Consider the following 27,686-nt stretch of genomic DNA (forward strand, 5'->3'; position numbering starts at 1 on the left):
GTCTCACCTCTCGTCTCTCTTCTCATTCACAATAGTATCATCGTCTGTCATCATTGAAAACGTAATTAAAATATTAAAATTATTATTTTTATTTATTATTTAAATTTATTTTTTAAAATTTAAAGATCAAAACGATAAAAAATCCAAGTCCAATGAGTAATTATAATTAAACCCAAATAAGATTGAATTTATCTAACATAAAAATATATATTTTTTATGTTCTCTGGTCTACGTGCAAATAAATGCTTTCTTTTTCAAAACAATCATGCAGAAAATCTTGCAGGTGTCTGTCCTGTGGAGAAGAACGTGAAGAACAGTGGGGTGTCTCAAAGAGCAGCCGAAGAGGCATAGAACACAGGTGTGGCAGGTCATCCTCGTCGCCAAAGACCGTGCCCTGAAGAATCCCAAGTCCCAAAGCTTTCAGTTGCAGGCAGAAGCATCTTCTTCGTGCATGGCCTCATCCCACCAAAACCCGTCTGCTTTGCCAAAAGGAACATGGGAGGCACTGCTTTGGACGGATGGGAAAACCAGGCTGCCAGAACCACACCTTTAGCAGCAGCCCCCATGTAGCAGTTGGCCTACCACGCCGCTCCCATCACATCCCACCTAAAGGTTCTCCCCATCACCCACCATCATCGTCCATTGGTGCCACACCACCGGCCACCATCATTGCTTTGAGAGTATGCCACTCGCTCGATCTTTCTTTTACCTCCGTCCTTCCCTTGTTTTCCATTACTTTATTTCACTCCAACTTTGGTGAGATAAGATGAAGATGTTAATAAATATATGCAAAGAGATAAGGTTTCCCAACAAGAGAATATGCTTCGGAAGCTGGCAAACACCACATACTTGGATTGAGAGACACAACGACATGCATCAGTACTTAATTTACACTCTTGATCGACAACCACAGTGCTGTGCAAATCACAGTTCTGGAACACACTCCAAGCCAGAAACAAGCCATGATGAAAGAAAGGCACACAGAATCATGAGACAGGTGATTATGAGAGGAGATGGAAGGCTCTCTCAGGGCCTGCTCTTGAATGGGATCGCCCTGATGACTATCTGGTGGTAGATGGCAGCAAGAGCAGCTCCAATGAAGGGTCCAACCCAAAAGATCCACTGAGACAAGGAAACAGGACAGTTAGTAAGTAGTGTCATCTGAGGCTTGTGAGGGTTCCACAGACACACTTACATGATCATCCCAGGCATGCTTCTTGTTGTAGATGATGGCAGCGCCAAGGCTTCTGGCAGGGTTGATGCCGGTGCCGGTGATGGGGATGGTAGCCAGGTGGACAAGGAACACGGCAAACCCAATGGGGAGGGGAGCCAAAATCTGCACAGATCCGTAACACTTGTAAGATCAGATCAACCATGGTCAACATCAAGAACTTGGACATGTACTCACGGGAACATGAGAGTCCCTGGCGTTTCTTTTGGCGTCAGTAGCAGAGAAAACAGTGTAGACGAGGATGAAGGTGCCGACGATCTCAGCACCCAGGCCATCACCCTTGGTGTAGCCAGGAGCCACGACGTTAGCTCCGCCACCGTTGCTCTCATAGAGCCCCTTCTGGTACCCCTTGACCACACCGGCACCGCAGATGGCGCCCAGGCACTGCATCACCATGTAGAACAGAGCCCTGGTCAGCGACAGCTTCCTCGCCAGGAACAGCCCGAAGGTCACCGCGGGGTTGATGTGGCCACCTGACGATTTAGCAGAAGTGAGTCGACCAAAAGGTTTCAGAGACCCAAATGGAAGGGAAAGCAGATCCCTTACCAGAGATCCCGGCGGTACAGTAGACCAAGGCAAAGATCATGCCACCGAAGGCCCAGGCAATCCCTTGGATGCCCACCGTGGAGCACTTGCTGTTGGACTTGACCACGCCCATGACCGTGAGGATGGTGATGTAGAGGAAGAGGAAGGTAGCCATGAACTCCGCTATCCCAGCCCTGTAGAAGGACCAAGAGGTGAGCTCCCCGGGCTCGAACAAGGGAGCCGGTGGCGGTTCCTTGTAGTCCTTGTCGCTCTGCGCTGCCGTTCCTATCGGCTGCCTCTCCGAGAACTTGTTTGCTCCCAACCTCACATCTTCCTCTTTCCCTTCCATCTTCCTGTTTGCTTGTGGTAAAGGCAAGCACGACAGACTCCTTGAGTGGAGGAATCAGGGTGTTGTTGGGGCTTTATAGGCGTAGAGGCGGGGTGGCGTGGTAGCAGATGGGTTGTGCTGTCTCGCCACGAGACTAATCGGAGATGGAGTACAGTGCTAATAAGATAGATAGGGATGATTCCCTGATGGCAACATGGCGTGCAATTGTGGCCTCGAGGCTTCTTTCTTTACCATCTATCTGCTTTTGCTTTTTGACCTGCTCCGTAAAGCAGCTCGGCTACGTCGAGGTTAAGAATGGCAAAAGCTTTTCCTGACGCTCGGCTCGAGGCGAAGCCGGTTTGCGTTCCTCTTTCCGGCTTCTTCGTCGTCCCGTGGGTGAGCTGAGGAGGAGGGAGGACACGACAAAAGCAGGGATGATGAACGAAACTTCGCTGCGTCGGAAGCGCTTCCCAGTGTGAGACGACCGTTGCGGCCTTGCGGAGCGAAGGGAGGACGTGCGTTTAAAGTTGGGATTCGCAGACAACGGCTACGGATTCCACGTTGGCTGTAGCCATAATGATTTATATTTTAAATTCTAAAATTTAATTCAAATTATCGGGTTAATATGTATATAGGTGATTTTTTAAAATTATTTTGATAAATTCTTGGATAACGTTTTAAGTTTTAAAAAATTTCATTGATCATCTCGCAATCAATTTATTTTTATCTCTCTCTCTCTCTCTCTCTCTCTCTCTTTTTTTTTTTTATCTCGTTGGACTTAACATTACCTTTGTAAATCATTATTATCCTTATCTTACAAGCTTTACACGCAAAAAAGGATTTGATGGGGTTCACGAAGGTAGAGACAGTTCTGGTGCAAGGAAAAAAGAGGTGTTGCGATGATAGCTTTTATCGTCCTCCCTCGCTTGTATCTTTTCTGCATAAGGAAGGATTTGATAAGATCATTGCCATAGCTGGCTGCATAGGGGTAGCGACAACAAGATTGATCGAGGCAAAGAATAAATAATTATTTATAATTTTTTTTAAAATATTTTGAATATATATATATATATATATATATATATATATATATATATATATATATTGGACGTGAAATAGGATTCCTACCACTTCGTGTCACACTCGACCGCCTCACATGTCACAGTGGCCACTGATAGCAATGTTTGGCCGTCGTCAAATACACTAGTGTATTTGGCGGTGCAGATGACAGAGTCGTCTCGTGTCGTGTCTTCCTCGTGGAATTGATGGTTGATTCGATCAACAAGAACGTTCGATTGATATCAGACAAATGCTACCTTGATCGCCATGTTTGATTCTTCATCTCGCGTTGATTAACCTGCGTCACGTCGTAAAGGATTGCATTATTACCAGGAGATGACCTGCTCTTTACGAACCGTCGCAGCGAGCCAAAGAAGAAGAAGAAGAAGAAGGAAGAAGAAGAATAATAATAATAATAATAATAATAATAATAATAATAATAATAATAATAATAATAATAATAATAATAATAATAATAATAATAATAATAATAGTTATTTTTATAATGATAAATGAATAATTATTGCAGGTCGATGATTTAGATTAAGTAAACTATTTGTTCTCAATAGATTCTTTGGACCATTCACTTGCAGACAAGAAAAGAAGGTGGAGATGACATTGAAATGTCAGCATATTGCCGACGCAAGTATTCCTCCTCCCACGGATTGAAGAAACAGCCAAAGGTTCTCTGCTGGCCGCGAAACAAAAACCACACACACAACCACCACTCTACGATTAAAACAAACATTTCCACACCGCGGTTGGCCCACGAGTTGCCCTAATAGGACCTTTTGCGGTCGTGCCACACGTCGAGCATAAGGGCCCCAACAAGCACGTTTCCTGGTTGCACACACGGTTACGGTGATGTTTCGAGGAAGAAGAATTATTACTAACGCCTAACGAGGAGGAGGTAACCTCCGAACGAACATTAATATGAATCTTCCTCTTCGAGGTTGGGTTTGTAGGGCAGGCGAGGGACCTCTGGCAAAGGCAAACCTTCGGCCTCTGATAACATGACCATTTTATAATATATAATAGATGGTTGCCAAACGACAACAAGATGCTCTGTCATGTGGCAGCATCGATAAATCATGCCATGTAAAATTTAAAAAAAAAAAAAAAACGAAAAAGAGGAGAAAAAGGTGTACAAACAAATTCGACCATTGCACTATGATGGGAAATCTGAGAGAATCTAGAAATTGACATTTGGAACAAACTGAACAGGAGAACAATGGGAGCAGATTATTACAACATTAAACTGCGCCTACAGACTACCAGTCTGCCGGAAACAAAGGAGAGAAGCCTTGAAAGTTTAGACAAACATTTCCAATTACTTCTGCCCAAGGGACATAAAATAACAGAAGACCTCTGCTAAAACTGGTGCCTCTGTGTATAGACTGCATCTTACACTGAAACTGTACCCATTATTCCACCTCAATCTACTCACCTAAAGCAGTACTCCGTTGCTTCGCAACATATTTTAGTTTGTAATTTTTGTCGGGCTTTGTTCTAAATTTAGGCTTGGATGAAGATTCGATCAAATCCATTCCAGGCACCCCACCTTTTTCTCCGCTACCAAATTTGCCATGTCCAAGGCAATCATAAGAATGTGGCCTTTCCTCAGAGCAATCATACTGGGGATTATCACAGCTATCATATGCTTCAGTTTCAGATGGTAGAACTAGCTTCACATGATCTGCAGCAATGGCCTCCTTCCATCCTGCATAATATTATAAGCTTATCAGATTCGTACACTATGATCAATACAAAACAATGCACACCTAGTTGATCACCATGCATAAAAAAGAGACTCATTATTTTTTTCACTCAACATTGCTGTACAACAGATATGGTTCAGTTCACTTGTTCACAGAGATTAAGTTAAAGAGGGTACGGATCACATACTTCAGAAAGGAGGGACATTAATGAGAGAAAATTCTTACTCTCTGTGAGAAAAGCCTCTGCAATTTTGCTTGAGAACAACAATGGCCCTGCACTTGTTTGGGCTGCCAAAGAGTCCTGCTGTGCCCCAGGAACACAGTCTCTCTTCTCAACTAAAGCAAGATGGGTCTCGCTGGGAGAAACTTGGTCAGAATTTTTGGCCAAAGACACATCCAAGTTATAGTTCTTCATATCAGATATAGTTGTCAATTCATACCCACTTTCATGGCATCCCACGGGTTTCCACAGCATTCCTGTTGAAGATTTGACATTGTTGTGTTTAGTACAAGGCTTGACCAGCTTCCCTTGAGAAGATTTAGATCTATCACTGCTTCCAAGTGCTACACATATTGAACCAATTATAACCTTCGAACCATCAACATAAACCGAATGATCTGGATGAATCTTGTCCATTCTGTCATATGGCACCTCCTCTCGCCTATTTTTCTGGGTCCAAATCTTATAACCAGTGGTTGATGAAGCGGCCTTTGTGTCCTTATAGAGACCATTTTTTTTTGGACCTGAAAATTTTGCAGCAGGGACCTGAAATGTACCAAAACCATTTTTAATGGTTTTTTTTGGTTTGGAGAGTAAATGCTGCGTGGAAACAGGATGTTGTTTGTCATTCATCTGATTTTGAACAATATACTGAACTGCAACCTCAGTATCCACATGCATCCTGAAGTCGGTAGCCATAACAGGGTCCAATGATGGAGTAAAATGATGGACTTGGTTTTCTGATATTGCTGGGGTATTCAAATCTGAATGAGATGGAGTCCTTGAACTTGATCTCCCAGGGAATTCAGTTTTGCCGTCTGTACTTCTAATTGAACCGATCCTATTTTCTACACCAATTAAGTCCTTTGTTTTCTGTTCTTTCTGCCTAAGTTTCTTCAATCTTTTCCTTTCCAGAAGTTCAGCTTGCCTGTAATCAACAAGTCAATTTTTCATCAAGAAAAAGACAAAGATCAAACCTAGGTACTCTGCAACCATGAATGATATCCTTTCTCATGATTATTAGATAGCCACAGAAAAGAAAAAAAAAATATATATATCTACAGAAAAAATTAGAAAGCAAAAAAGAAACTATTATCACTATTAGTGTGTGATTCTACAATAAACTTAACCAAAGGGTACATACAGAACACACTTAAATTCACAACATGGTTGCTTCCTAGTACTCTAAAATCATGAGCTAACTGGTTCCAACTGTTATCAACACAAAGTTTATAGTTTTCATTACATCACTGATACATGCCATAACGAATCAGCATTTATGAGTCAGGATATGATATGCCATCTGTCAGGCAAAGGTTGGTCTACTGGCTGGCATGTAAAAACAGCATTTGATAGCAGTGATAGTGAGAAAGTAACAACGTTAATTTGAATCTAAATTGCCTGCATTAGTTACATAATTAACATGGTCCGCACAGATAGTCACAGACGGATACAAGCCCAACATTGTCAGGGACTATACAAAACGCCTTTATAATGCAACCATGATTACTTCCAGATTGAATTACAGTAATAATCAATTCCGCAACAGCTGAAAGCGTGACCTTGAAGTGCAAATATGATTGCTAAATTAAATTGTGAAAGATATTCAAATCCAATTAGCTGTTTCTACAAACAGAATCATTTGAATGACTTCTTAAATTCACAAATTATCAAGTTTCATATGACCATTTTACCAGGGTGCAATCATTCAGGAATGTTAAGCGGGTCGACCAAGGTATAGGGAGCACTTCAAGGCTGACAGAAAGTAAAGCCGATTTACAAAACTCCAATTTTACAAACTCTTCTCAGTCATAATTCCAAATTATTCTACATCTAGTAATAGCTTGATTTGATGTGTTGAGTTAATTGTAGAAACGCTAAACGAGTTATCTAAAGCAGGGCCTTCTAGCACAAATTTTCACCCATAACTATTTTATAAGAAAACTAATGATCAAAGACTCTGGGGTACTACATAACTTCATATGTCAATGAAATACTTGAAACTCTTCTTTGCAGCATTATTAAAAAATTTTTACAAAGAACAGACAGGAAGCAAGCATATGCATTTTTTGTCCTTTTTCTTTAACCTCTCAACCTGGCATGTGCACAAAGAGTTCAATTGTAGTGAAGCTGCCACAGGCAAGAACTACATGTTATCTGAACCACAAAATTGCTGATTAACTGATTAATAAAACAAGAAATGAAGGTAGGACTCCAATCTTTAGAAAAGGTGACTAAATTGTCACCCTTTCACCATGAGATTCAAAAATAATGATTAATGCAAACCTTTGGTAATGGTCTGTTAGAAATTGCATTATAACCTAGAAAGGCATCTTCATGAATGGACACAAAAATTAATAATTAACAAAATAAGAAAGTCAAATCAGATCAAAAAAATCTACCCAACATTTTTTTTTGTTTAATCAGATATGTAAGATGACTATAACAACGTTGGTTCAGTCACATGTTAAATCACCCGATTACCTTCTCTGAGCAGCTTCCTCTTCCTCCATGAGCAACTTATGGCATCTTAAAGCTTCAGCATCCTTGTCAGCAACCCATGATTTGACCTGTAAATTGGATCAATTTGGTCAAGACTTTTCTTCTTCCCCACAACAAGTAAAACGATAATAAAACATGAAAATATGGAGGACTTCACCATACCAGTTTCTGCTCAAGCAAGAAACTAATACAAGCAATGAGGTTTTTCATTTCCAGTGCAATCTTTGATACTTCACCGTCAAACACAAACTTCTGCAAGGACACAGCTGTGCCAGTGCACAAAAAAGTATTTTCACTTGCATCATCAAGGATACTAAAGAGTTTCTTGGAGCATATCGGTGGGCTTGCTTGGATCACATCCTGCAAAATCATCATAGTTCGATGATGGTACTTGTGACATGCAGATAAAAATGCATAGAGAGCCTGCTATAAGTAGATTATGCCCATTACCAATAAAGCAGATCCAGCCTTTGCATATGTTTGCGGTAGAGAATGAAAGAATGGCTTTCCAATCCATAATGACAATACCCTTATGATTGAAGCACCACTAACCTCCTGAAAATGTGCTATTTATCAGAGTCCTCTCAAGAAAGCCAGTGCATCATTAGCATGCATCTTCTCAATTTTCCAAAATGACACAGATGATGATGCCCAATAGAGTTCATTTAAAGTGACTATGGAATAAACTAATGTGCATCTCAGTAGGTGCAAAAGGGGAGAAGGAAATTTTTTTTGTTATGTAATTGATTTTATTTATTTAACTTTTATTTCCTTTTTTGTTGTGGAAAGTGATAGGGTTTGCTTGTCAAACCCTGCTGCTAAATTCTCTCAGTGGAAATTTGGAAAGGATGATTTTGATGTAGTCACTTTTATAAAGAATAAGATTACAACTAATGCAATCATGTCTTTCACAATTTAGATTTATATATCCATTTATTTATCATTAAAAAATTCCATAAAAAGGACCTTTAAATTATTATTTAATCTGCAGAGAGTACGAGTCTAGATGGTCTGACATTCTTTTTTTTGGATGACAGTGTCCAAGTGAAAACTCTGTTGGACTTATACATCTATGCACCTCTACTAAAGGTTTATGTAGACAAAAAACAAGAAAAACATTTGAATTAATTTTTGTTCTTTTCAAAAGGTTGAAGTGAAAACATCACCTCTATGGACATGTTTGTGAAAGAAAGAATTTCTTCAGCCTTATCCGAAGATAGCTGAAATTACAACATGCAAAGAAGAATTAGTGTCTGAGAGAAAAAAGGAGCAAACTAAACGACAGTTGCATATGGCTGATAACTGAGCATGATCCAAGACCAAATCCAAGTCCAACCGCTCGTATGAATAGGTGTCTTCAGTGAAAGTTCGATATTATGCTTCAACTTGCTTAGCCGTATTTACAGTTTATATTCCAAATTCAAGCAAAGTATTACCTTATCCCAGAAGGCACCCAAATACTCCCTGTTCCTTGGAAAATCCTACAAAATTGTAACCACCCATAAACAAGAAAAACCATATGCAAAAGTTAGAAGTTTTAAAAAATAAATAACAGAAATGATATCTTATTATGATGTGAAAGAACAAATTGTTCCAAGGAAGTTCATATGATCAATTACATGCTCAATTCTGGTATGTTCATAAAACTCAGTCAGAAAAGAATAATGATAGATAAACAAATGGTTCATGCAATACCTTTTAGCAGGATTCTTTTGATAGAAAACCTGTGGATGTATAGATAGATAGTATAGGACTCCAGGCAATAATGCAAATGACCAAAGAATAGGGGAAAATGGAATTGTGAACTATTTGCAGATGACATCTTAATTTATAACTTCCACAAATGCTCGAAGAACAAGAACAGAAAGACATACTGATTTCTTTTTGGAAATTTATAAGTAGTTTAATTCCAAAAGAACAAACGATTAGTTATTATTATAGGCATCCATGTTCAGGTTAAAGACAATAATAATGCTTTAAAAGGAGATCTCGTTAATGAAGGCCATGCTGCGAAAGGGAGATAGGGTGGAGAATAAGACCTTATCAATCTTTAAGGTACGCCTATGCACAAGTATGTGTCTTCTATAATTTATCATAGAGCAAAACTCTCGAGAACACTTTTCACATTTCTGCAATTGCACCTTAGCTGGTGAGAACAAAGGCCATCCTGGAAGATCTGGCAAATTAAGATAGGGTTCATCTATTAACTCCATGAACAAACCCACTTTGATTTAGCAAGAATTATAACCTATCACTAGTTATATCCAAATACCTTCTTTAGAGACTTGACATACATTTTTCAGGCTCACCGTTTGCCCTTGCAGCAGCTTGAGCAAAGGCTAGAACAGCTTCAGGAATTTTGAGTGCTTGCATCTGTTCAGATGAGGTTTTAGTCCCCTTGATAGTGCTGCCACTATCCTTTGAAGAACAACTATCTTCCATAGACTCACTCATGCCAGCAGTCTCACCTTTGAAAAGTTCAAGAATGCTATCCTTTCCTCCTACAAAATTGTCCAACAATTAATCTTTAGAAAAATTGCTGCTTTCCTACTGGTCTAGAGCATTGGAGTAAATGAATCCAGTGAACAAGATTATCACCAGTTCTACAGACTGAAAGAAGTGTTTCTTTATCAATTGCTTGTCTAATGATGTTGTTCAGGGAGTCCTGCCCTTCCTTGCCTGGTTTCATCTCCCCAAATCCGCCACAAGCTCTTGATTTAGCAAAAAGAAGTTCAACCTTTGCAAGAAATATGCTTCGTTTCTGTTTGTAAAGAATACACAAACATAAATCAATGTGAAATCCAAGAACTATATCAGAAAACACAACGAGGCATGTCAGATGAATAAAAGAATGATCAGCCCTTGAGAAAATCAGAAAGAAATCTAAGTAAACTATTGCTTACTCGACAAAGAGGTACTGCTGTCAGTGCTTTGATACAAACTAGTTGGCAAATTGCAATGGCTAACCACAAGAAAGGAGCTACAAGACCAAGTATAATTAACAATGAAATGGTTCTAAAACTTGCAGTAGCTATGTTGCAAACAGAATATAATAGCACATTGACATACACAAGCAGAGCTCCAAGATCACAGAAGTATCAAAAGAACATATAAATTCTTTTTTCGTTTAATAAGTATTTGTTGTCACAATAAGCATTACCAGATAAACCCTGCTAAAGTATCAAGCATCCATTCATTGAACTAGACACGACTGTCAAGAATGATCAGATGTTTTAGACGAAAGGAAATAATATAATATACAACAAACGAATATATGAATCAACAATTTCTGATTGTTGATATTGTCGACAATATTTTAGATAACACAGGCACTAGACAGACAGCTAAAGGACCATATACTGCTATCTCGATCTAGGTAACTAGCCAACTAAATGGCCGCATACAACCAATGCCCACATCAGTTACAGTGGCTTTAGTTAAACCAACAGAAGCAGTAGTTGTTGCCTTACAACTGCCAGATAATGCTGAGAAAGGATCTCAGATGAGTGTGCCTTTTCCAACTCCACTGAGACAATAACATCTAGCATCTCAGATGAGTGTGCTGACATAAGTTCACAAGTATTTGCAAGTTGCATCATGGAGAAAGAAGGAACAAGAAAAAGAAAAAAAAAAAAAAAAAGCAAAAGAACTGTGACATGGAGATCTCTGCATTTCTCATCTTCTTCCCAACCTAAAATATCTTTCCAGATTTAGGCTCAAAACACAATCTACAACTTAGATAACAAACTTCTAGGTAGGTAATCTTGTTACTATCTAATATCCAAATTAAGTAGCAAGAAAAAGATGTAAGAGAACAACAAATGGATTATTTACTTAATTCCAGATCATAATAATTGCCTCTACCACTTTCTTAATTTATCATGAGTGTTATTTCTCTTCTTACCTTGTGCCCATTCTCCACTAAATGCCATAATGACGTACCCTGTCTACCATACAGAATGAAAATGTATGCACTTCACAGTTTGCATACAGTACATGTTATCTGAATACATAACAAGTTACTTGAATGTAAGCTATATAATTAATAAGTGTCTCAATATTCTTAACTGACAGACTTGTCAACTTTATTGAAGAAGTGTCAAATTTGCTTCAAAATCTAATTTAAAAATACTACATAAGTTGTCATTTGATAAGACATACTTTTATCAATGAAAAATTAGCTGAAGACTTTAACCAATTATGCAGCCATGAAAAGGTTATAAGGTTAATTAGAAAAATGTTAATTATTTCAATTAGCAAGGAGTGTAACAGGGATAAACAATCATGATTGTGGAACTGTTGCATTACATGTGTCAATGCAATCAAATCTAGAATCTCCAAAGAAAAACCTGCTTCCCAAATAATTACCTAAATATCAACCTCCAAAAGCACTTAGATTCCGAAATTTATTGCCAATTACACGACATTTTATACATAATTATCGAAAGCAATCATTGACACTGCACAACATGAAACTGAAACCGAGCTAACATCGGATATGCATCCAAAAAGACATCAACTGGTGCACAAATCACAAATTAGGGCCCTGATCTGGTACCAATACATGAACCCAATATTACATGTCATGTCATAATAACAAATCAAACGTCTTGACGTTCGACACCAGGCTAACCATTCGGAGTTCAGCTCCAATGTAAAAGAAACCAAAACGATGAAACTAAGGACAAACTCACCAAGGTCAGAAACTAAAGACGATAGTTGTAGGAGATCAATAACGATCCAACTTGGGAGAGACCCCGCAACGCCTTCGAACCGCGAGATCTCGGATCGCCGCAGGAACGATCAATGTGAAACAAAGCGGGCAGAGGGCGAGACTTCGATGCGGATTCAAGAGATCGGCACCGGTAGGAGGAGGGCTCGGCCAACGGGGAATCGGGGAGATCGGAAGGAGGCGTCGCGGGGAAGACGAGGGCGGTGGAAACCCTAGAAACGCGGTTGTCGATGGAGAATTCTCGAAGGAGACGACGAACTGGGAGAGACGGGCGGGATTATATACATATATATACATATGTATATATATGTATACATATACGTAAGTATATATATATATATATACAGATACATATGTGTATATATACATATATATATATGTATATATACATATATACATATATATATATATATATACATATATCCATGTATGTATATTGTATTATCTATGGTATAAACAAAGGCACGATGGGGCAGATGATGAGTATAGGTGTCGAGAAGTCTTGGTCATTGATGTCCGTAGACGTGAGCTTAGAGAGTTCGGATCTGTTATAGTAGTCGAACGTTTCTAGATGAGGATTCTCGATAGTTTTATCGGATGAGCAAGAACGAGAAGAACTATCAACACATCTCACAACTATTCATCCAATTGCAGGTGATCGATATCTGGATTTATGAAATTGTTGAGATCAGTGGCATCTAAATCATAATGAGATCGACATCCGAGATCTGTTAGCGATAAGAAAAACTAGCAACAGGTAGACACATTAAGTTTGTCACATGTTATGTATTTGGCTCGATGTCCTACTTAAATCAATGCTATCTCATTGATCATAAACGCATCCAAATCCGAGTCAAGCAGTAGCCCAAACTTGCAGGCTGAGTTTTCTCTCAGCCGCATGAAATATTAGTTCCCATCACTGCTGATCGCCTACAAACAATGGTTATAAAAAATAATTTTAGCATGCAAAACTTGCATCACAAACGTGATGGAAGATTTAAAATCGCAAAACTTACTTGCATGACCAGAGCAACATTATCTAAGAACGGGGGATGAGTAATATAAACTTCTTTACATGACTTAGATTTCTTTCGTTACTGATGAAAATGCAATCTAAGCAACAAAGATTGTTGTAACTAAAGAAAAAAGGAACACTTTCAGCTTCAAATTGATCGATATGAACTGTGCAGTGTGTAAAATCTTTAACATAGAAGCATGCTACATCATACACTACTCAAGAAAGTACAGTGATTTATTTATTAGATCTATCCATAATATCTGATAAGATTCCTCAAACGTAGGTTTTGTAATAAATTCACACACCCATTGTAATTGAACCGTACGCCACAAATAGTAGGGGAAAATCTCCATGGATACTGCTGCTGTGAGCGTCCTCACGTAGTGTGACATCCAGTCACTCTACAAAAATGCAAAAGTTGCATTAGTTGGCCAAATAGAATGGTGACCATGGCAGTGTCATTCTATATAACATAGCTAAAATTACTAAAACAATAACTCATCAAACAACAAACTCTGAAATTCCAGATTAAGAGAATAAGCATGAAAGCACTGATAACATTGCAAAACTAAAAAGTAGAATGAAATCAGTTTAAGTAGTCTAAGCTCAAATGAGGAACAAAAAAAAAAAGCAGGTTCAATTATGTAACTTTCCCTGTTTGTGTAAACCAACTTCACTCTGAAAATCCATAATGCTTATATGTACATAATCATTGTAAAAACAGTCCAGCTGCGAAGTCATGTCTCATGGGAGTTATTAGTAATTAAAATTTATCTTTCACTTCATCCATAGCAAAACTCTAGACAGTAGAACCTATACATTGCAAACCCAAAAAATAGACATTCTCCAAATTTCAAAAACCAAGCTTCCTTTGGAAGCTTAGCTGATGATGATCCAATAATAGCAAAGGAGGGAGACACTTGGTACTTTGGCAAGAAGTTTTGATATAGTGAAAATAACACCAGTTGAGAGAGAGAGAGAGAGAGAGAGAGAGAGAGATGCAGTTGATGTTGCCTTAATTCTTTAGAAAGTAATATTATGCCTTATTTTACTTGCATAAGAAGTATGACAAAGCGGGCGGCGGGCGCGGGGGGGAGGGGGGGGGAGGGGAGGGAGAGGAGGTGGTGGGGGTGGCGCGGTTTTGGGGTTTTGGGGGTGTGGGGAAAAAAAAGGAACATAATAAATAGACAGAAGCCAATATATAAGCAACATTAAACTAAAATGAAACTCCTAGAAGTTAGATCTGCAAATAGGTTTGTTCTAAATCTCCATTGAAATAGATGATCAAAAGTACTGCTAAACTCAAAAGATTGAAAGAAAACAACAAATACTATCAATATAAAAAGAAAAGTCAACTAGAAACTCTGATTTGCACAATAACTATGTGACATCCACAAGCATCTTGATGCAAATGGTTATTAAATTTAAATCTCATGATAAGTGATCATTGGTAGGCGAGCCAAGGATGACCCAATGAAATTCGTAGGAGAGCCTGATCATCAATGCCCTGAATCCTAGCGTCACTTATACCAATACCAACTTTCGAAGAGTATGCTTGTTGGGCAACCTAAAAAACAGTGGGTAGCTCACTGCAGTTATCCATGGCTAATAATCCAGCACCATGGTTAATGCTGTACGGACCATTTTTCAGTCAAGATTAAAAATAAAATGCAGATTATACCAGCAACTACATGTTCATCTACACATATATGAAATTAGGACTTACATTGTCCAACTGGCACTTCTTAAATCAGAGGAATCCATAACTGCATGAGACCAATCCATCCTTCATGGTCCACAACCAGACTGATGAATTGGTGCTCACTTAGATCAACCCAATAAGCTAAGAAAGATTTTAGACTGAGATGATATTAGACAGTAATACCTATAGCAAATATGTTAAAAACAGTGATTTAAAAAGCGCTAGGCACCAAAAGGCGCCAAGGTCCAAAAACGCCCGAGGCGCTAGGCGCTCGCCCGAACGAAGCGAGACGCTAAAATATTAAAATATATAATATAATTAATAAATATAATTATTTAATAGTATTAAAATCAAAATAATATATCATTAATCTAATAAATACAAATACATTACTGTTACTAGTATACTGTTAACAACAAGGTTCGCTATACTGTACCGTACCGGCGTTTCGACCCGGGCTCGGTACGGTACGGTACCGGTGTACCGGGCGGTACATCAGGGCGTACCGAGCAGTACACTCTGGTGTATCGAATAATTTTTTATTTTTTTTCATACTGTAGCATATAGAGGTACCGAGTATCGGTAACCTGTCGGATCGGTACGTACCGCCCGGTACGGGCGGTACGCTTCGGTATGGCAGACCTTGGTTAACAGTATACTTTCGAAAGAGGAGAAGGAAGAGGAGTGTAAGGGAAGACCGAGGGTGCAGCGACAACGGTAAAAGTGAGCAACGGCAGCGAGAGCGGCGACAGTGGCAATGGCATCGGCGAGGAGCAGCGAGAGCGACGAACGACGACAGCGGGAGTGGCGACAGCGGGAGCGAGCAGCGGCAGCGGCAGCGAGCAGCAACATCGGTAGCGTGAACGCGAGCAGGGTTAGGGTTGGGTAGCGGTTGCTGATATCGGTGCTTTAGTTGGTTCGATTGAACCAACTAAAGCATCGGAGACCGAACCAAACCTAAAACGTTGGTTCGGTCGCCTGGTTTAACCCAGGTGCTCGCCCGAAGCGCCCGGCGCCTGGGCTCGGGCGAGCGCCCAGGCGGCGTCTCTTTGAAGCGCGCCACCTGGAAGTGAAGCGAGGCGTTCGGGCCTCGCCTCGCCTCGCCCGAGCGCCTAGGCGAGCACCCGAGCGCCTATTGAAATCACTGGTTAAAAATATCTAATAGATATCCTTCAAAGTCTAGAGTCTAAAGATTTCTGATGTGAGGTTGTTTCAGCAGGCTTTGCAGCTTGCAGCAGCAAGGGCTGATGCATAGTTGTCTTTGCTTCAGAGTCCAGATATTCAAATTCCATAACAATTATTAATATGAACTCTAGAAGTTTACCATTAAGATATTTTTTTTTTATTGCTTGTTGAACCAAAAGTATAAAACATTAGATCTTTCAGTTCCATGGATATCATGGTATATAATTCCAAAAGTAGAAAAGACCCTGATTCCTACTGAAAGAGCACAAACTTATCATACTCTCACTTATGGAAGCTAAGGACATCAAATTAGGGTGGCAAGAGAATGTTTCTGGACCAGTTGACCTCCTGGGTTGATTAGCAACACAGCATTGCCCAAAAGAGTGTTTCTGCTATGTCCTGCAATTGGACTCGTACTATGCCCAAAAGATTGAGTCAGGCCGATCATAGTTCACGTACCAATACCAGAAGACAGTGCCCAACTCTTAACTTAACAAACATGATCAAGCAAATTCATTACCATAGTTCTGGTCAATATTTGCTGGTGATTTATTAAATATCATAGTAATGGCAACTTCACACGACATGTTCCAGATTGCATTAGCTCAAAATGTAACAGATATTTTCAACAAAATACCTTGATAAGCATGTCAAAGATAACTCTCATCGAATTCCCACCTTACAGGTCAATAGGCAGTGAAGCACAAAATTTCAATAAAGAACTCGATGGATGTAGTCTGGCACCAGAAGATAGGTACACAACAAGACAACATAATTTAAGTTCCTCTTTGTTGATTTTGCTCTTTATTCTGATTTCTAAAAGCAAATGCATGAAAACAGAGACATAAAACATGTTTACTACCACCTCTTTCTAACTTTATTTGATGAAAACATTTACATTGTTTCCAGTATTCAAATTAGTCCAGTCACCATCATATTGCAAAAAAGGCCAAAAGTCCCTAGAAAATAAGAAAGAGCTAGTTCAAACCTACTTAACCATGGTTTGAACTCTTGGGCTGCATCACAGAACATCCATCTCCATGGACCCAGGTAACCGAACAGACACCTCTTTGCCACCCAAAAAGACATCATGAATTGTTATCTTTTATCCAATTCCGTTGAGGAGATGGCTTGATTAACCATTAAAAACAAGAAGCAAAGTTTTATTTATCTGAAAACAAGTTGAGTTTCCTTAATTTTATTATTTTTATCATAATTTGTGTCAGTGGTGGGCACTTATATTCTTTAATGAGCACTTACATCCTTTAGTTCAAAAACTAAAATAATATTTGTTATGATTAAGGTTTCGATTGCTATTTCCTACCAAAGTTAATGTACAAATGATATCAAATTCAATTGGTTGTTACTACTCCAATGATTCAAGCTGAACTTATAGCCATGAATTTGATTTAAAACTTTAAGGCTCTAATTAAAAACCATCCTTAATAAACTTTAGTGCTATGACAAGATAATTGCTTATACTAACATTAGTCCATACACATCAATCACCTAGCAATTAAATTTATACCGTCCAAAGATGCAAGAAAAGATACATGCCGTGTCTATTCCTAGCTATTTACTAAATCTCTATAAACATAAAATTTGCTCATATCCTGCATTTTTCGAAGCTTCTCCATATAGTGCATGCAGTAGTATATACAGTTGCACAGATTTCTGAAAAAAAGAAATTTATTGTCAGGAAGTACAGCCATAAAAACAAATAGTGAAGTCCCAGTTATTTAGGGTAATCTACATGGATCTTCTTCCACCATAGAAACAAATAGTAAAGCCATGATGCCACATTTTATTGTTTATATGGCAATAAATCTTCCTCTTTGATTCACCCATGATGTATCTCTAAGTCTCCTTTGGTCATATTCATATCATATCAAGCCTCAATACCTAATTTCATACTCAATCAGAAACACCTTAATTGTTAACAAATAGAACTTCTTATGCTACCTTTCTAGTTACCCAAACATCATAAATTGGAAGTATGTAACTTAATACCAAATCTACATGTAGGACCTACTTTATATTGTAGATAGGTAATAATAATCTATTGTCAAACTATGAATCTATTCAAGCCTGAAATTTTATCATAAGCACTTAATAAGCTATTCGAGTGATAATAAAAAGGAATGGAGCGCATTTCAAAAAACTTACAGGTGATTTTACTATGAGCCATGTGTTATAGCATGATAACAATGATGTAATAGTAAAACCAATTTTGAAAAATGAGGAAGAAGGATGTATCATTTGAGACTACAAAATCCACATGCAGCTACATCTTCCATTTGCAAACAGCATATGCGGCTGCATGTCCACGTGTGAACTCTGATATTCCATGCAACCATTGAGCACATACGCCATTTCAATGTGGTTATATGATCACATTTTTTCTTGGACTGTAGTTTACAATACTGGCCAAATATATTGGCAACCTACCAACCTAAACCAAAACATTAATCACGAGCACAATAACTTTATATTGTAAGACCTGTCAACTTCTCCAAGCTCTCTATGTTGTATAGGTTCAATAATTTTCCAATTTTAGAAATTATAAATGTCTTATTTAACTTAGTTTCATCTAATCGTATGCAACAAAGACTAGAAAAATCTAAAAGCCAAACCGGTGGAGATTCTGATTGCAATTAAAATTGTTCAGTTCTATATATACGAAGATAATGGTATGTTGTAGTCTAGCACATCTGTGAATTGTTAAAGACACAAAACCAATATTATTAGAAGCTAACCAAAGAAATATTTCAATACAGATTTGTTATGCAAAAGATCGATCACTAACCACAAGAGAAAATTAAAAGCATTATCTAAAATAACAGTTAGTGATACCAACCGCAGGATGCTAAAGATTTATATGGCATCAAAAGATTATATCTTCATCCTTCTCAACACCAACAGTGAGCAAGTTGTGAGCTGAATTTATTGAGATTCCCTTCTTCAGCGAGATCTTCTCTGCATATTGTTCCTCAGCAAAATTCTTTGCAGCCTGTTGCTGCCGTTCAATCTCACGTTTTTTGTACCCTTGGATCTTTTTAAGACGGAAGAAATCTTCTCGTTCAAGTTCATCAAGCTCCCCCTTGATGTAGTTAATTGTATTTTCAAGCCGTGGCTTGACAACATTCTCAAGTGCATTGACCCTCCTGTTGGTAGTCTTAATGGCCTCGTCGAGGGTAAGGAATGAGGTCTGAAGGGAAGCAAGCTCGACAAGGACCTCTATTGCCTTGACATAGGCCACACGACAAGCCTGAATCTGTTGGCCACCGCGTGCCAGACCAGTGAGGTCCGACTTGGCATCCCCAGCGCCATGGTCGACAAAGTGTTCAAAGCGCGGTAGCTTGACGCCAGCAACATTCTCCTGGCGGGACCGAACTCGGAGGGATGCAGATTTAACGGACTCAAGCACCACATGCTTGATATTGTCTCCTGCAACGTACTTGACCTCGGTGAGGGCAAAGGAGGAGTTGCGCATGATCTCACCCATGGATTCCTTGGTGGAGACAATTTTCTTCAAGATCGAGCGGAATTGCACCGTAAGGGCGTCACTCTTCTTCTTGAGAAGGGCGTGGCCTCGGGTAGCGCCGACGAGCCGGGCCTTCATCACCCCAAGCATCGTCACCGTCGGGACCACAGTCAATCTCTGTCCTTGGCCGGACATCCTTCCCTTATTGCCTAGGCTTCTTCCAAGGGAGTAGGGTTAGGGTTTCTTGCTGAGGATCAAGAGTCTGGCTTCTGCAAGGGATTCCGCAAGCATTAGGGTTTCGTTGAAGGTAAATCATGAAGAATTGCGTACTTAGGATTCCATGTAACCACAGATCATCGTTGCATCTAAAATGAAAGATAAACGAAGGAACAAATGGGCGAAATTCGAGGAGATTGTGCTCTTTTAGATTGAAAGAAGGAACAGCAAGATCCGGTGATATTGATCGATACCAGGAGATCGATCGCGGACGGAGTACTCTGGGAACCTCCTCGGCGAAAGAGCTCTCTGTTGGTCTCCCCTCTCTCTCCTCGGATTCGCTCTTTCGGAGGCAAACAGTCACATCGCGAAACCGGAAAAGATATAATTGGGGCACAAATCATTTGCTGTATTCGTGGACAAACTTTGGCCGTTCGCAAGATTTGACGGGCCTATCTCGACCGTAAGAATCACGTAACAAAAAGATGGAACGATCTGATTGGGTTTTAAAGCCTGTGATTTAAACGGGACCCAACACCTGATCCGTGCTTAATAAGACGGGAACTAACGGGACGCTGATTGGATCCATTCGGACCGATGTTAAACGAGTCAGTTGCGTCGCATTCCCCGTCGTCCCGCTGCGAACTCGCAAGCCATCAAGCTATGGCCATCGCTCTTGGGAATGCCGACCACCTGATCCCTGTTTCTCCTAAGGCCACGTTTAATTCCGAGTAGAGTGCTTTCATCATACTTTGTGATCTTTTTTTCTGCATTCCTCTGTATCAGACTCTGTTCCTCGTGGGTTAGAGGCAAAACATTTCCTGTAGACCTCTTTCACGAACTTTTATAGAGCCTCATAAGACAAAAAAAAAAACATTTTAGGTTTGTGGAGAGATAAAACTTCATGAAATAAGCAGGCAAAGTACTATCAAGCGATAGACATTCAAGAAGAAAAAGGATGCCGTGTACATTGTATTGACAAAAAGTAGCTCGACTTTACAAGCAGAAGAAAAGAAGATTTGCTTGAAGTATGAGAGGAGGACAGCATTCATGTTAGAACAAATTAGAAACAAAAAGGCTTATTATTGTTGCTATCTTTGCTTCAGTTCAAACGCCAACGTTTGGAAAAGGTACAAATGTACAAACATCACAACTCATTTTATGTACCAGCAATGAACATTTTTCTTCAACTTTAATGATGCCAGAGAAATTATGCGGTTAAAAGAGCTAATCGATGCCTTCAGTTTTTCTTCTTTTTCCTGGAACTGTATCAGTTTTGCTGTTGAAGCCATGCTTGAATTGCAGAACGAAGGCCGTAATTGGGGATTAGCTCGTGATGAGAAAGCCTGAGGTTCGTCATCGGTGATGTGTCTCCGCCACCACGAAGCCATCCTTCAATAGCCTCGGCTTCATATGTGAAGCCATCTGCTGCAATTTGTGGATCCCTCATAATCTCCTGCAGTATCATTCGTTAGTAGGAAATCAAATTTAAATGGTAACCACAAGAGATGCTTCTACAACTTTCAGTAATAAGTAGATAGACAAAAGGATGTAATGCACATATTGGGTAGTAATGCTTATGACTTGAATGAATTATCTTACGAAAACTCAACTGTCGAACATAGATTTTTTGAGTACAAAGTTCAAAGAATTTTGGAGTAAAAACTGATGTGATTCAAACCATAATAGCAGATTTGATCCATGGTAGTCAGATTTCTTATCTGTGAAAGGCTTGTACAAAAGCACAATATTACATATTATCAGAGTGCCTACAACTAAAGATACACGCACATAATGTGAAATAGCATACCTTAAATATTGGACAGATGAAGTAAGATGGAATGCTGCTGCTGCTGACTTCTGGGACTAATCTAATCGATGAAGTTGATAACCTGACAAATGAGACAGACTTCATCAAGGGCTCGAGTGTTCTCCATGCCTCTTTTGCATCTGGACGGTTCCTCGTATTCATCTCACAGCACTTTAGACCCAGTTTTGCCAACTTCTCGGCCTGCACGTAAGGCCAATCTCCCGCCGAAGCATCAAATATCTTATCCAAACATTTCATATCCAATGCCTCCTGTACTACTCTGCTGATTCCAAGTGCAGGCCTTCCCGTCAGAAGTCGTAGTAGTATGACTCCAAAGGAGTAGACATCGGACTTTGCTGTGATTTCTCTGGATGTCAGCAATTCAGGGTCCATATAAGCAAATGTCCCCTTGGGCTGTCGTGTGCAATGGTAGAGGATGGTGCTGTTAATTGACTGGATGAGCAAACGCCAGATGCCAAAGTCACCAAGCTTGCTCACAAAGTTCTCATCAAGAAGTATATTTGCAGGCTTAAGATCACCATGGACTATATTGGGAGGTTTACAGGAGTGGAGGAAGACGAGAGCAGAGCATATCTCCACAGCAATGCGAATGCGGGTTTGCCAGGTGAGTGACGGAGTGTTGTCCATGCAAGTAAGTCGGTCTTCCAAGTTTCCATTAGGAAGAAACTCATAAACGAGAGCCAATGCTTCTGGGCATGCTCCTATGAGAGTGACAAGGTTCGGATGTCTTAAATTACTCAAAGTATCCATCTACAGAAACAAAGTCATGTCTATTTAGGAAACAACACTTTGTAGTATTAAATGTATGAAAAATTATAGGACAGTATTTACCTCCCGCTGAAATTCTGTCTTTCCTTGCATGCCTCGAGGATCCAACCTCTTTATTGCTACTGTCGTGTGGCGAAGGAAACCTTTATAGACGCATCCGTATCCACCTTCACCGATCTTCGATGATTCATGAAAGTTCTCGGTCGCTTGCACCAACTCCAAAAGGGAAAACTCTGAGAAGGTTTCTGCTCTATGAGTGCAGATTCTTGCATCTCCTTTCTTCTGATGCAGCTTTTCATTTTCTCTAACCGCATCATCGTCTCGCTCCTGACAGATAACCTCATGCACTTGTCGGATCGAATCGAGGTGATTATATGCCTCAGACAATTTTCCTCTAGCATCCTTGAGAGTTTGCTCAGAATCAGAAATCTGTGGTTGTAGTTCTTCCATCTTTTGACGTGCTTTCTGGAGTTCTTCATGGATTTCATCTCGCTGTTGTTTCAGTGTTAGCAGTTCCACTTTTTCTTTTTCTAGGGTCTCTTCAATTTCTTTCCTTAGTTTGACCTCTCTGGTGTACAAAATCTCAATTACTCCGACCTGCATAATCATGTGTGAGATGACAGGACTATTATTTTTATTTCATTTGATCTCTTTCATTTAAATTCTACATGTCTTTGAGAATCATTTCTGAAAGAAGCATGATTTTGTTAGTAGGCTCCAATTATAAGGCATATAGATAAAAAAAAATTAATTACAGTCCAATCTGCAGCTTGGAACCCCGATGTAATTCATAGAGTTGACTCATGAAAGCTTCTTTAGTAATCGAACATCTTACCTTCTGCATAGAGTTGTTGAAATTTTTTTCAGCTTTCTGCCGTTTGAAAAGCTCTTCGTATGCTTCACGCTTAGAGTCTTTAGCTTCACTAAGGGCAGCTTGCAACCTTTTATGCATGACCTCGTCCACGCCACGATCTTGCTGCAATATATAATAAATTTTAGAAAAATTTTCCTCCTAAAGACAGAAAATTTTACATTAACTTCATTGTCTTATTTACTAAAAAAAATATTGTGCTTGTTCATCCATCCATCACAACTATTCCTATATGGCAATTCATTGGACATTGCCACTTGACCTAGTATGAGCTCTGGATGCAGACCCTACACTAAACTTTATGTGAACTCCAACTGAGAGCTCTGTTTGGTTCCCTTTTCAAGGGGAGAGGGGATAAAGATCAAATTGCTTGGGCTCCATTTCCATAAAGATCCTCTTCAAAATGATGATGGCAAACAAAATTGTTAATCATTTAATTATTTTTTCTTCAGAGAAGGTAATAAGAAAAAAACACAACAAACTATACCAAGTCATGTTGCGGAAACCGAAACAGATCTTCTCCTGAAGGTAAAACGAGCGACCCATCTTCTTTATCCACATCCTGGGGTTTCACTGGCAATGAAGTCATTCTTCCAGATGCTTCAGCAAACTCTGAACCCCTTGAAATATCATCCCACGGATCAATAACGCTGCCTTCTATGCTCCCAGATATTGACGATTCGACGAGTCCTTCAGCGGGCGAAGCTGACATTGTCAACTCTGGGCACGGTGTAAAATTTGTAGATCTTGACCTTTGTGAAAATAGATCTTGCATCATAGGTGTAAGACTTGAAACATTCACTCGCTTCCCCTGTGCTTCATATAACAACAACCTTGATCTCTGCATTTCAGATTGGCTTGAGATGGAATTCGGGGTTCCTGTTGGTGATTGGGTTATAATAGGCCCATCAAGAGAAGCATCCCTATGAATAAGATCCAAATGTACGATGACATCAGGACATTTTCTAATGATAGTGCAAGGAAAACCACATTGATCCTCTCTTAGTATCTCGGATTACATTCCCTATATCATGATTTCTGCTTACGAAGCAGGAAACCGGAGCAATATATGACAAGTATTAATCAGTTTTAATATAAAATTAAGAAATTCATGGCTCTTCAGGCGGCAGTAATTCTTAAAATAGATGATTCTTTCCTTTTTAATTCTGCGAGGAAATTCACCTCGAGAAAGGAAGAGGAAGGAACTTGGTCAAGCAAAATGATGCATCTTATGAACGTTTGTTATTACAACAAAGACTACAACCTATTGGAAATATAACTATCTTTCTAAGAGGCCATTACTGAAAGAAAGAAAATAATAAGCAGAATCATGGATGTGTGAGTTATAGATGCCACCATTTATGATGAATTCCTACATTTTCATCAGAAGGAGGATAAGCCAATTCGTTGTTTGCTCTAAAAGATAATGTACCGATGAGGATGTGGATGATCAAAACAAGGACTTTGTTATTAGGGGAAAGAAAGGCTGCAGTTGGCAATGTGATGAAGGCAATATCTATCATTGGTTGAACTCAACACATGCATCGAGTACAATACTGAAAACTTAGTTTACACGTTTAAATTTGTCATGAATTGGGATGGTAGAAACTTGCAAATTTTGGTTCATACATTCTAAACGGTGTAGCTGATCAGTTCATTTGGCTGATTAAAAGAGACCATATATTAGTCCGACCATATAGATAAAACCTGGAAAAACGGTTTGCAAGGATGAAAACAGGCCAAATTCAAATCAGAAAGTTTGGATTTACCTTGTACAGATTAGATTTCCTTTGCAGATGTACCAGATCTTGCATGACGGATCAGCATGCTCTTGCACGGCAAGAGCTGTCTTCGACTTTGGAGCCTTCATTCTCCTGTGATTCTAAAGCTTTAGATTAGTCCAGAAGTTGACAATAGCACAAGCTTATCATTAAAAATAAACAAGTCAACAAGACAACCTGCAGTCTTCTTCGTTGCGAAGGAGCTAAGCTCATTTGAATCTTGGGGGATGTGTTTCCCTTGTTTGACATTAGAATTTTAAAAGTTGTTCTTCCACCACTATTCTTAAGCAAGAATAATAATAAAATAAAGAAAATACAACTTAAAGAATGGTTTCCATCTCGTGTCACTTGGTCAGATGAACTGAACTTGGGTTCTGAGTACTGCATATAAGTAGCACCAGAAGTCTCAATCGGTTCCAGATCAAATCATGCATCGGACAAAGAGTCGGTAGCAGAAATCAGCTTTTATCAATTGAATTGACAGAGGTGCAGATATACACTTTGTCATCGATAATATTTCTAATTGAAATGGCTCAAGTGGTTGTCTGAGCATAAATCTCTCAAAAAATTCACTTGAAGAAGTAATCTCTTTTCTGGTAGAAAGCCTTGGGAATAATCCCCTATTCAGTGTCCTAATTATTGAAGCCACATGATCCTTTACTAAAAAAGCAATTAATGCTTAAGATTTTTCTTCTCTTCCGGTCGAATATTTAAGAATCTTATAATATCAATGGAGAAGTTGCATTTGCCGGCCATACCTTGAGTAGTATCTGTCTTCTGCTGCTCCCATCACAAGCTTGGTGATACCATGTAAAGCTATGAGCTCTACCAATCCTTTTCCGACATCATCCCTCTCGATCACCAGTTTCTCAGCCTTCTGAACCTATAAAATCGAAGAGGTTGCTCGACGAAATTAACCATGATCCACTCTCGTTTATAACAGAGATGATTCTGTTAATCTCACAATTTACCTTTGTTTTTTCATATAATCAGAGAGATAAGATGATCGGGAACCAAATTTCCGTAACAAGTCAACATGAAATGTTTCGATGAATAATTGATTATAAGTTAAGAACAAAACAATTGATGATCACTATTCCTAGTGAAAAATGGAAGAACTGAAGATAGTTGGGGAGCAGCAAACATACCTTTACACTTGCGCACATGTTTAGATACTCATCTACACATTTATGCATCTTCTCTCTTTCAATGTTTCTGTATGCAGCAACCTCCTGCTCCTCTAGCTGGTTTGCAGGGAACCAACCCAGTGCTGCAATTGAGATTGGAAGAGAGAACTTGAGCTCAAATGCAATGTTCTATTGAATGAAATAAGAATGCTCTTCCTTTCACAAGAAAGTTCACATGTAGGTTCGATGTGAAAGTGAATGACCGACCCCCCACCCCTCTTCTTCTCTCTCTCTCTCTCTCTCTCTCCAATGGCAATGGCGAAATGCCCTAACAAGAATTCTAAACAATCTTCTTAAACAAACAAGAAGAAATTATCATGTTATTTTACTGAATTGTGTACAATTGTGAGACATCAAATTAATTGGAAAAGCCAAAAAAGATCGATCTTTGGGTTCAGCATTCTTGGAGAGGAAGGAAGGAAGCGAGCATACCCGTAGGGACCTTCTGAGCCGTGCGGTGAACGTGAACGACGGTGATCTTCCTCTCCTCAGCGGTGTTCTGCAGCACCCATACGAAGTTGGCCCTCCCCTCCCTCACGTCCTTCTCCACCGCCACGTACACCCTGTCCTCATCCTTCATCTCCCCGTGCGGCCACGCGGACGACTCCATCGGCTCCTCCACGATCTCCCTCAAGCTACCCCGCGACGACCGTGCGCTCCGGCTTTGCTCGGAGCCAGCCAGCGTCGTCCTCGGTCCCTTCCACGGCTCGCCAGCGTCGTGACACGGAGGAGATCCAAGAGGCTGCTCGAACGCCTATTAGCTACCATTTGGGGAGCAGAAAGGGGCGCCCTTTATCCATACCGTGCGGAGATAAGTTGAGGAACAGATGTGAAGGCAAAAAGCACGCAACGTACTCCGAACTCCTCCCCCACTCCCCTTCCTTTATGCCACCTGTCCTCATTTTGCTTTCTCTTTCGGCCTTCTGATGCCTCCGGTCGCAAACAAGCTGTCTCAAATTGGAGATTGGACGGTGGAAGGGACTCCCGATGGGAGCCTCGACTTCGTCAGACCTCCGAAGGAAGTGATGTGTACTGACAGCGTATCCGCGTGTTCCGTCAACTTTACCTGCTCTTGCCATCTTCTCTTTGTCGTCTCTCTCTCTCTTACTAGAACTCTTCCTTCATAGTCCAAGAACATGCTAGGTCATTTCAAGCAAGATTGCAACACAGTTGGCTTTAGATAGATATATCTACATTCTTATAACACCTTCAGCAACTGCTCCTTGCGATGGCAACACAGTCAGTGCCAACATCTGAACGTGCAAATGTGTGACGACTGGGAATCATCACCCTCTGCTTCTCTTTACTGCAAAGAAGGAGACAAATCC

General features: G+C 39.8%; 4 protein-coding genes across 9 annotated transcripts; all 4 read right to left on the reverse strand.

The window, feature by feature from the left end:
• Positions 1-820: 820 nt before the first annotated feature.
• LOC135607430 (aquaporin PIP1-1) lies at positions 821-2,191 on the reverse strand. The gene is made up of 4 exons (XM_065099239.1): positions 1,778-2,191; positions 1,409-1,704; positions 1,196-1,336; positions 821-1,122 (listed from the first exon to the last, which is right to left on the reverse strand). Exons 1-4 carry the CDS (start codon positions 2,103-2,105, stop codon positions 1,027-1,029), a joined length of 861 nt encoding a protein of 286 aa, XP_064955311.1. The 5' UTR covers positions 2,106-2,191; the 3' UTR covers positions 821-1,026.
• A 2,097-nt stretch (positions 2,192-4,288) lies between these two features.
• On the reverse strand, positions 4,289-12,583 carry LOC135607428 (uncharacterized). 6 transcript variants are annotated; one of them, XM_065099233.1, is made up of 11 exons: positions 12,278-12,583; positions 10,182-10,344; positions 9,893-10,084; positions 9,623-9,759; positions 9,020-9,064; positions 8,750-8,803; positions 8,034-8,138; positions 7,746-7,943; positions 7,566-7,651; positions 5,087-6,009; positions 4,289-4,863 (listed from the first exon to the last, which is right to left on the reverse strand). In XM_065099233.1, the coding sequence occupies exons 2-11, from the start codon at positions 10,270-10,272 to the stop codon at positions 4,583-4,585; spliced, it is 2,112 nt and encodes a 703-aa protein (XP_064955305.1). In that variant the 5' UTR covers positions 10,273-10,344; positions 12,278-12,583; the 3' UTR covers positions 4,289-4,582. The 6 variants fall into 6 exon arrangements, with proteins under 6 accessions (XP_064955305.1, XP_064955304.1, XP_064955308.1 ...); XM_065099232.1 differs by having other exon boundaries at positions 9,878-10,084; XM_065099236.1 differs by lacking the exon at positions 12,278-12,583 and having other exon boundaries at positions 9,893-9,956; positions 10,052-10,084; positions 10,182-10,287.
• An 869-nt stretch (positions 12,584-13,452) lies between these two features.
• LOC135607432 (V-type proton ATPase subunit D-like) lies at positions 13,453-20,331 on the reverse strand. The gene is made up of 3 exons (XM_065099241.1): positions 20,175-20,331; positions 19,078-19,973; positions 13,453-13,734 (listed from the first exon to the last, which is right to left on the reverse strand). Exon 2 carries the CDS (start codon positions 19,897-19,899, stop codon positions 19,105-19,107), a length of 795 nt encoding a protein of 264 aa, XP_064955313.1. The 5' UTR covers positions 19,900-19,973; positions 20,175-20,331; the 3' UTR covers positions 13,453-13,734; positions 19,078-19,104.
• A 652-nt stretch (positions 20,332-20,983) lies between these two features.
• LOC135607431 (U-box domain-containing protein 33-like) lies at positions 20,984-27,354 on the reverse strand. The gene is made up of 9 exons (XM_065099240.1): positions 26,791-27,354; positions 26,320-26,441; positions 25,930-26,054; positions 25,160-25,264; positions 23,878-24,313; positions 23,355-23,495; positions 22,583-23,116; positions 21,731-22,501; positions 20,984-21,376 (listed from the first exon to the last, which is right to left on the reverse strand). Exons 1-9 carry the CDS (start codon positions 26,966-26,968, stop codon positions 21,191-21,193), a joined length of 2,598 nt encoding a protein of 865 aa, XP_064955312.1. The 5' UTR covers positions 26,969-27,354; the 3' UTR covers positions 20,984-21,190.
• Between the last annotated feature and the right edge of the window lie 332 nt (positions 27,355-27,686).

This window comes from Musa acuminata, chromosome BXJ2-3 (assembly GCF_036884655.1).
Source record: "Musa acuminata AAA Group cultivar baxijiao chromosome BXJ2-3, Cavendish_Baxijiao_AAA, whole genome shotgun sequence".
Taxonomy (NCBI): Eukaryota; Viridiplantae; Streptophyta; class Magnoliopsida; order Zingiberales; family Musaceae; genus Musa; species Musa acuminata.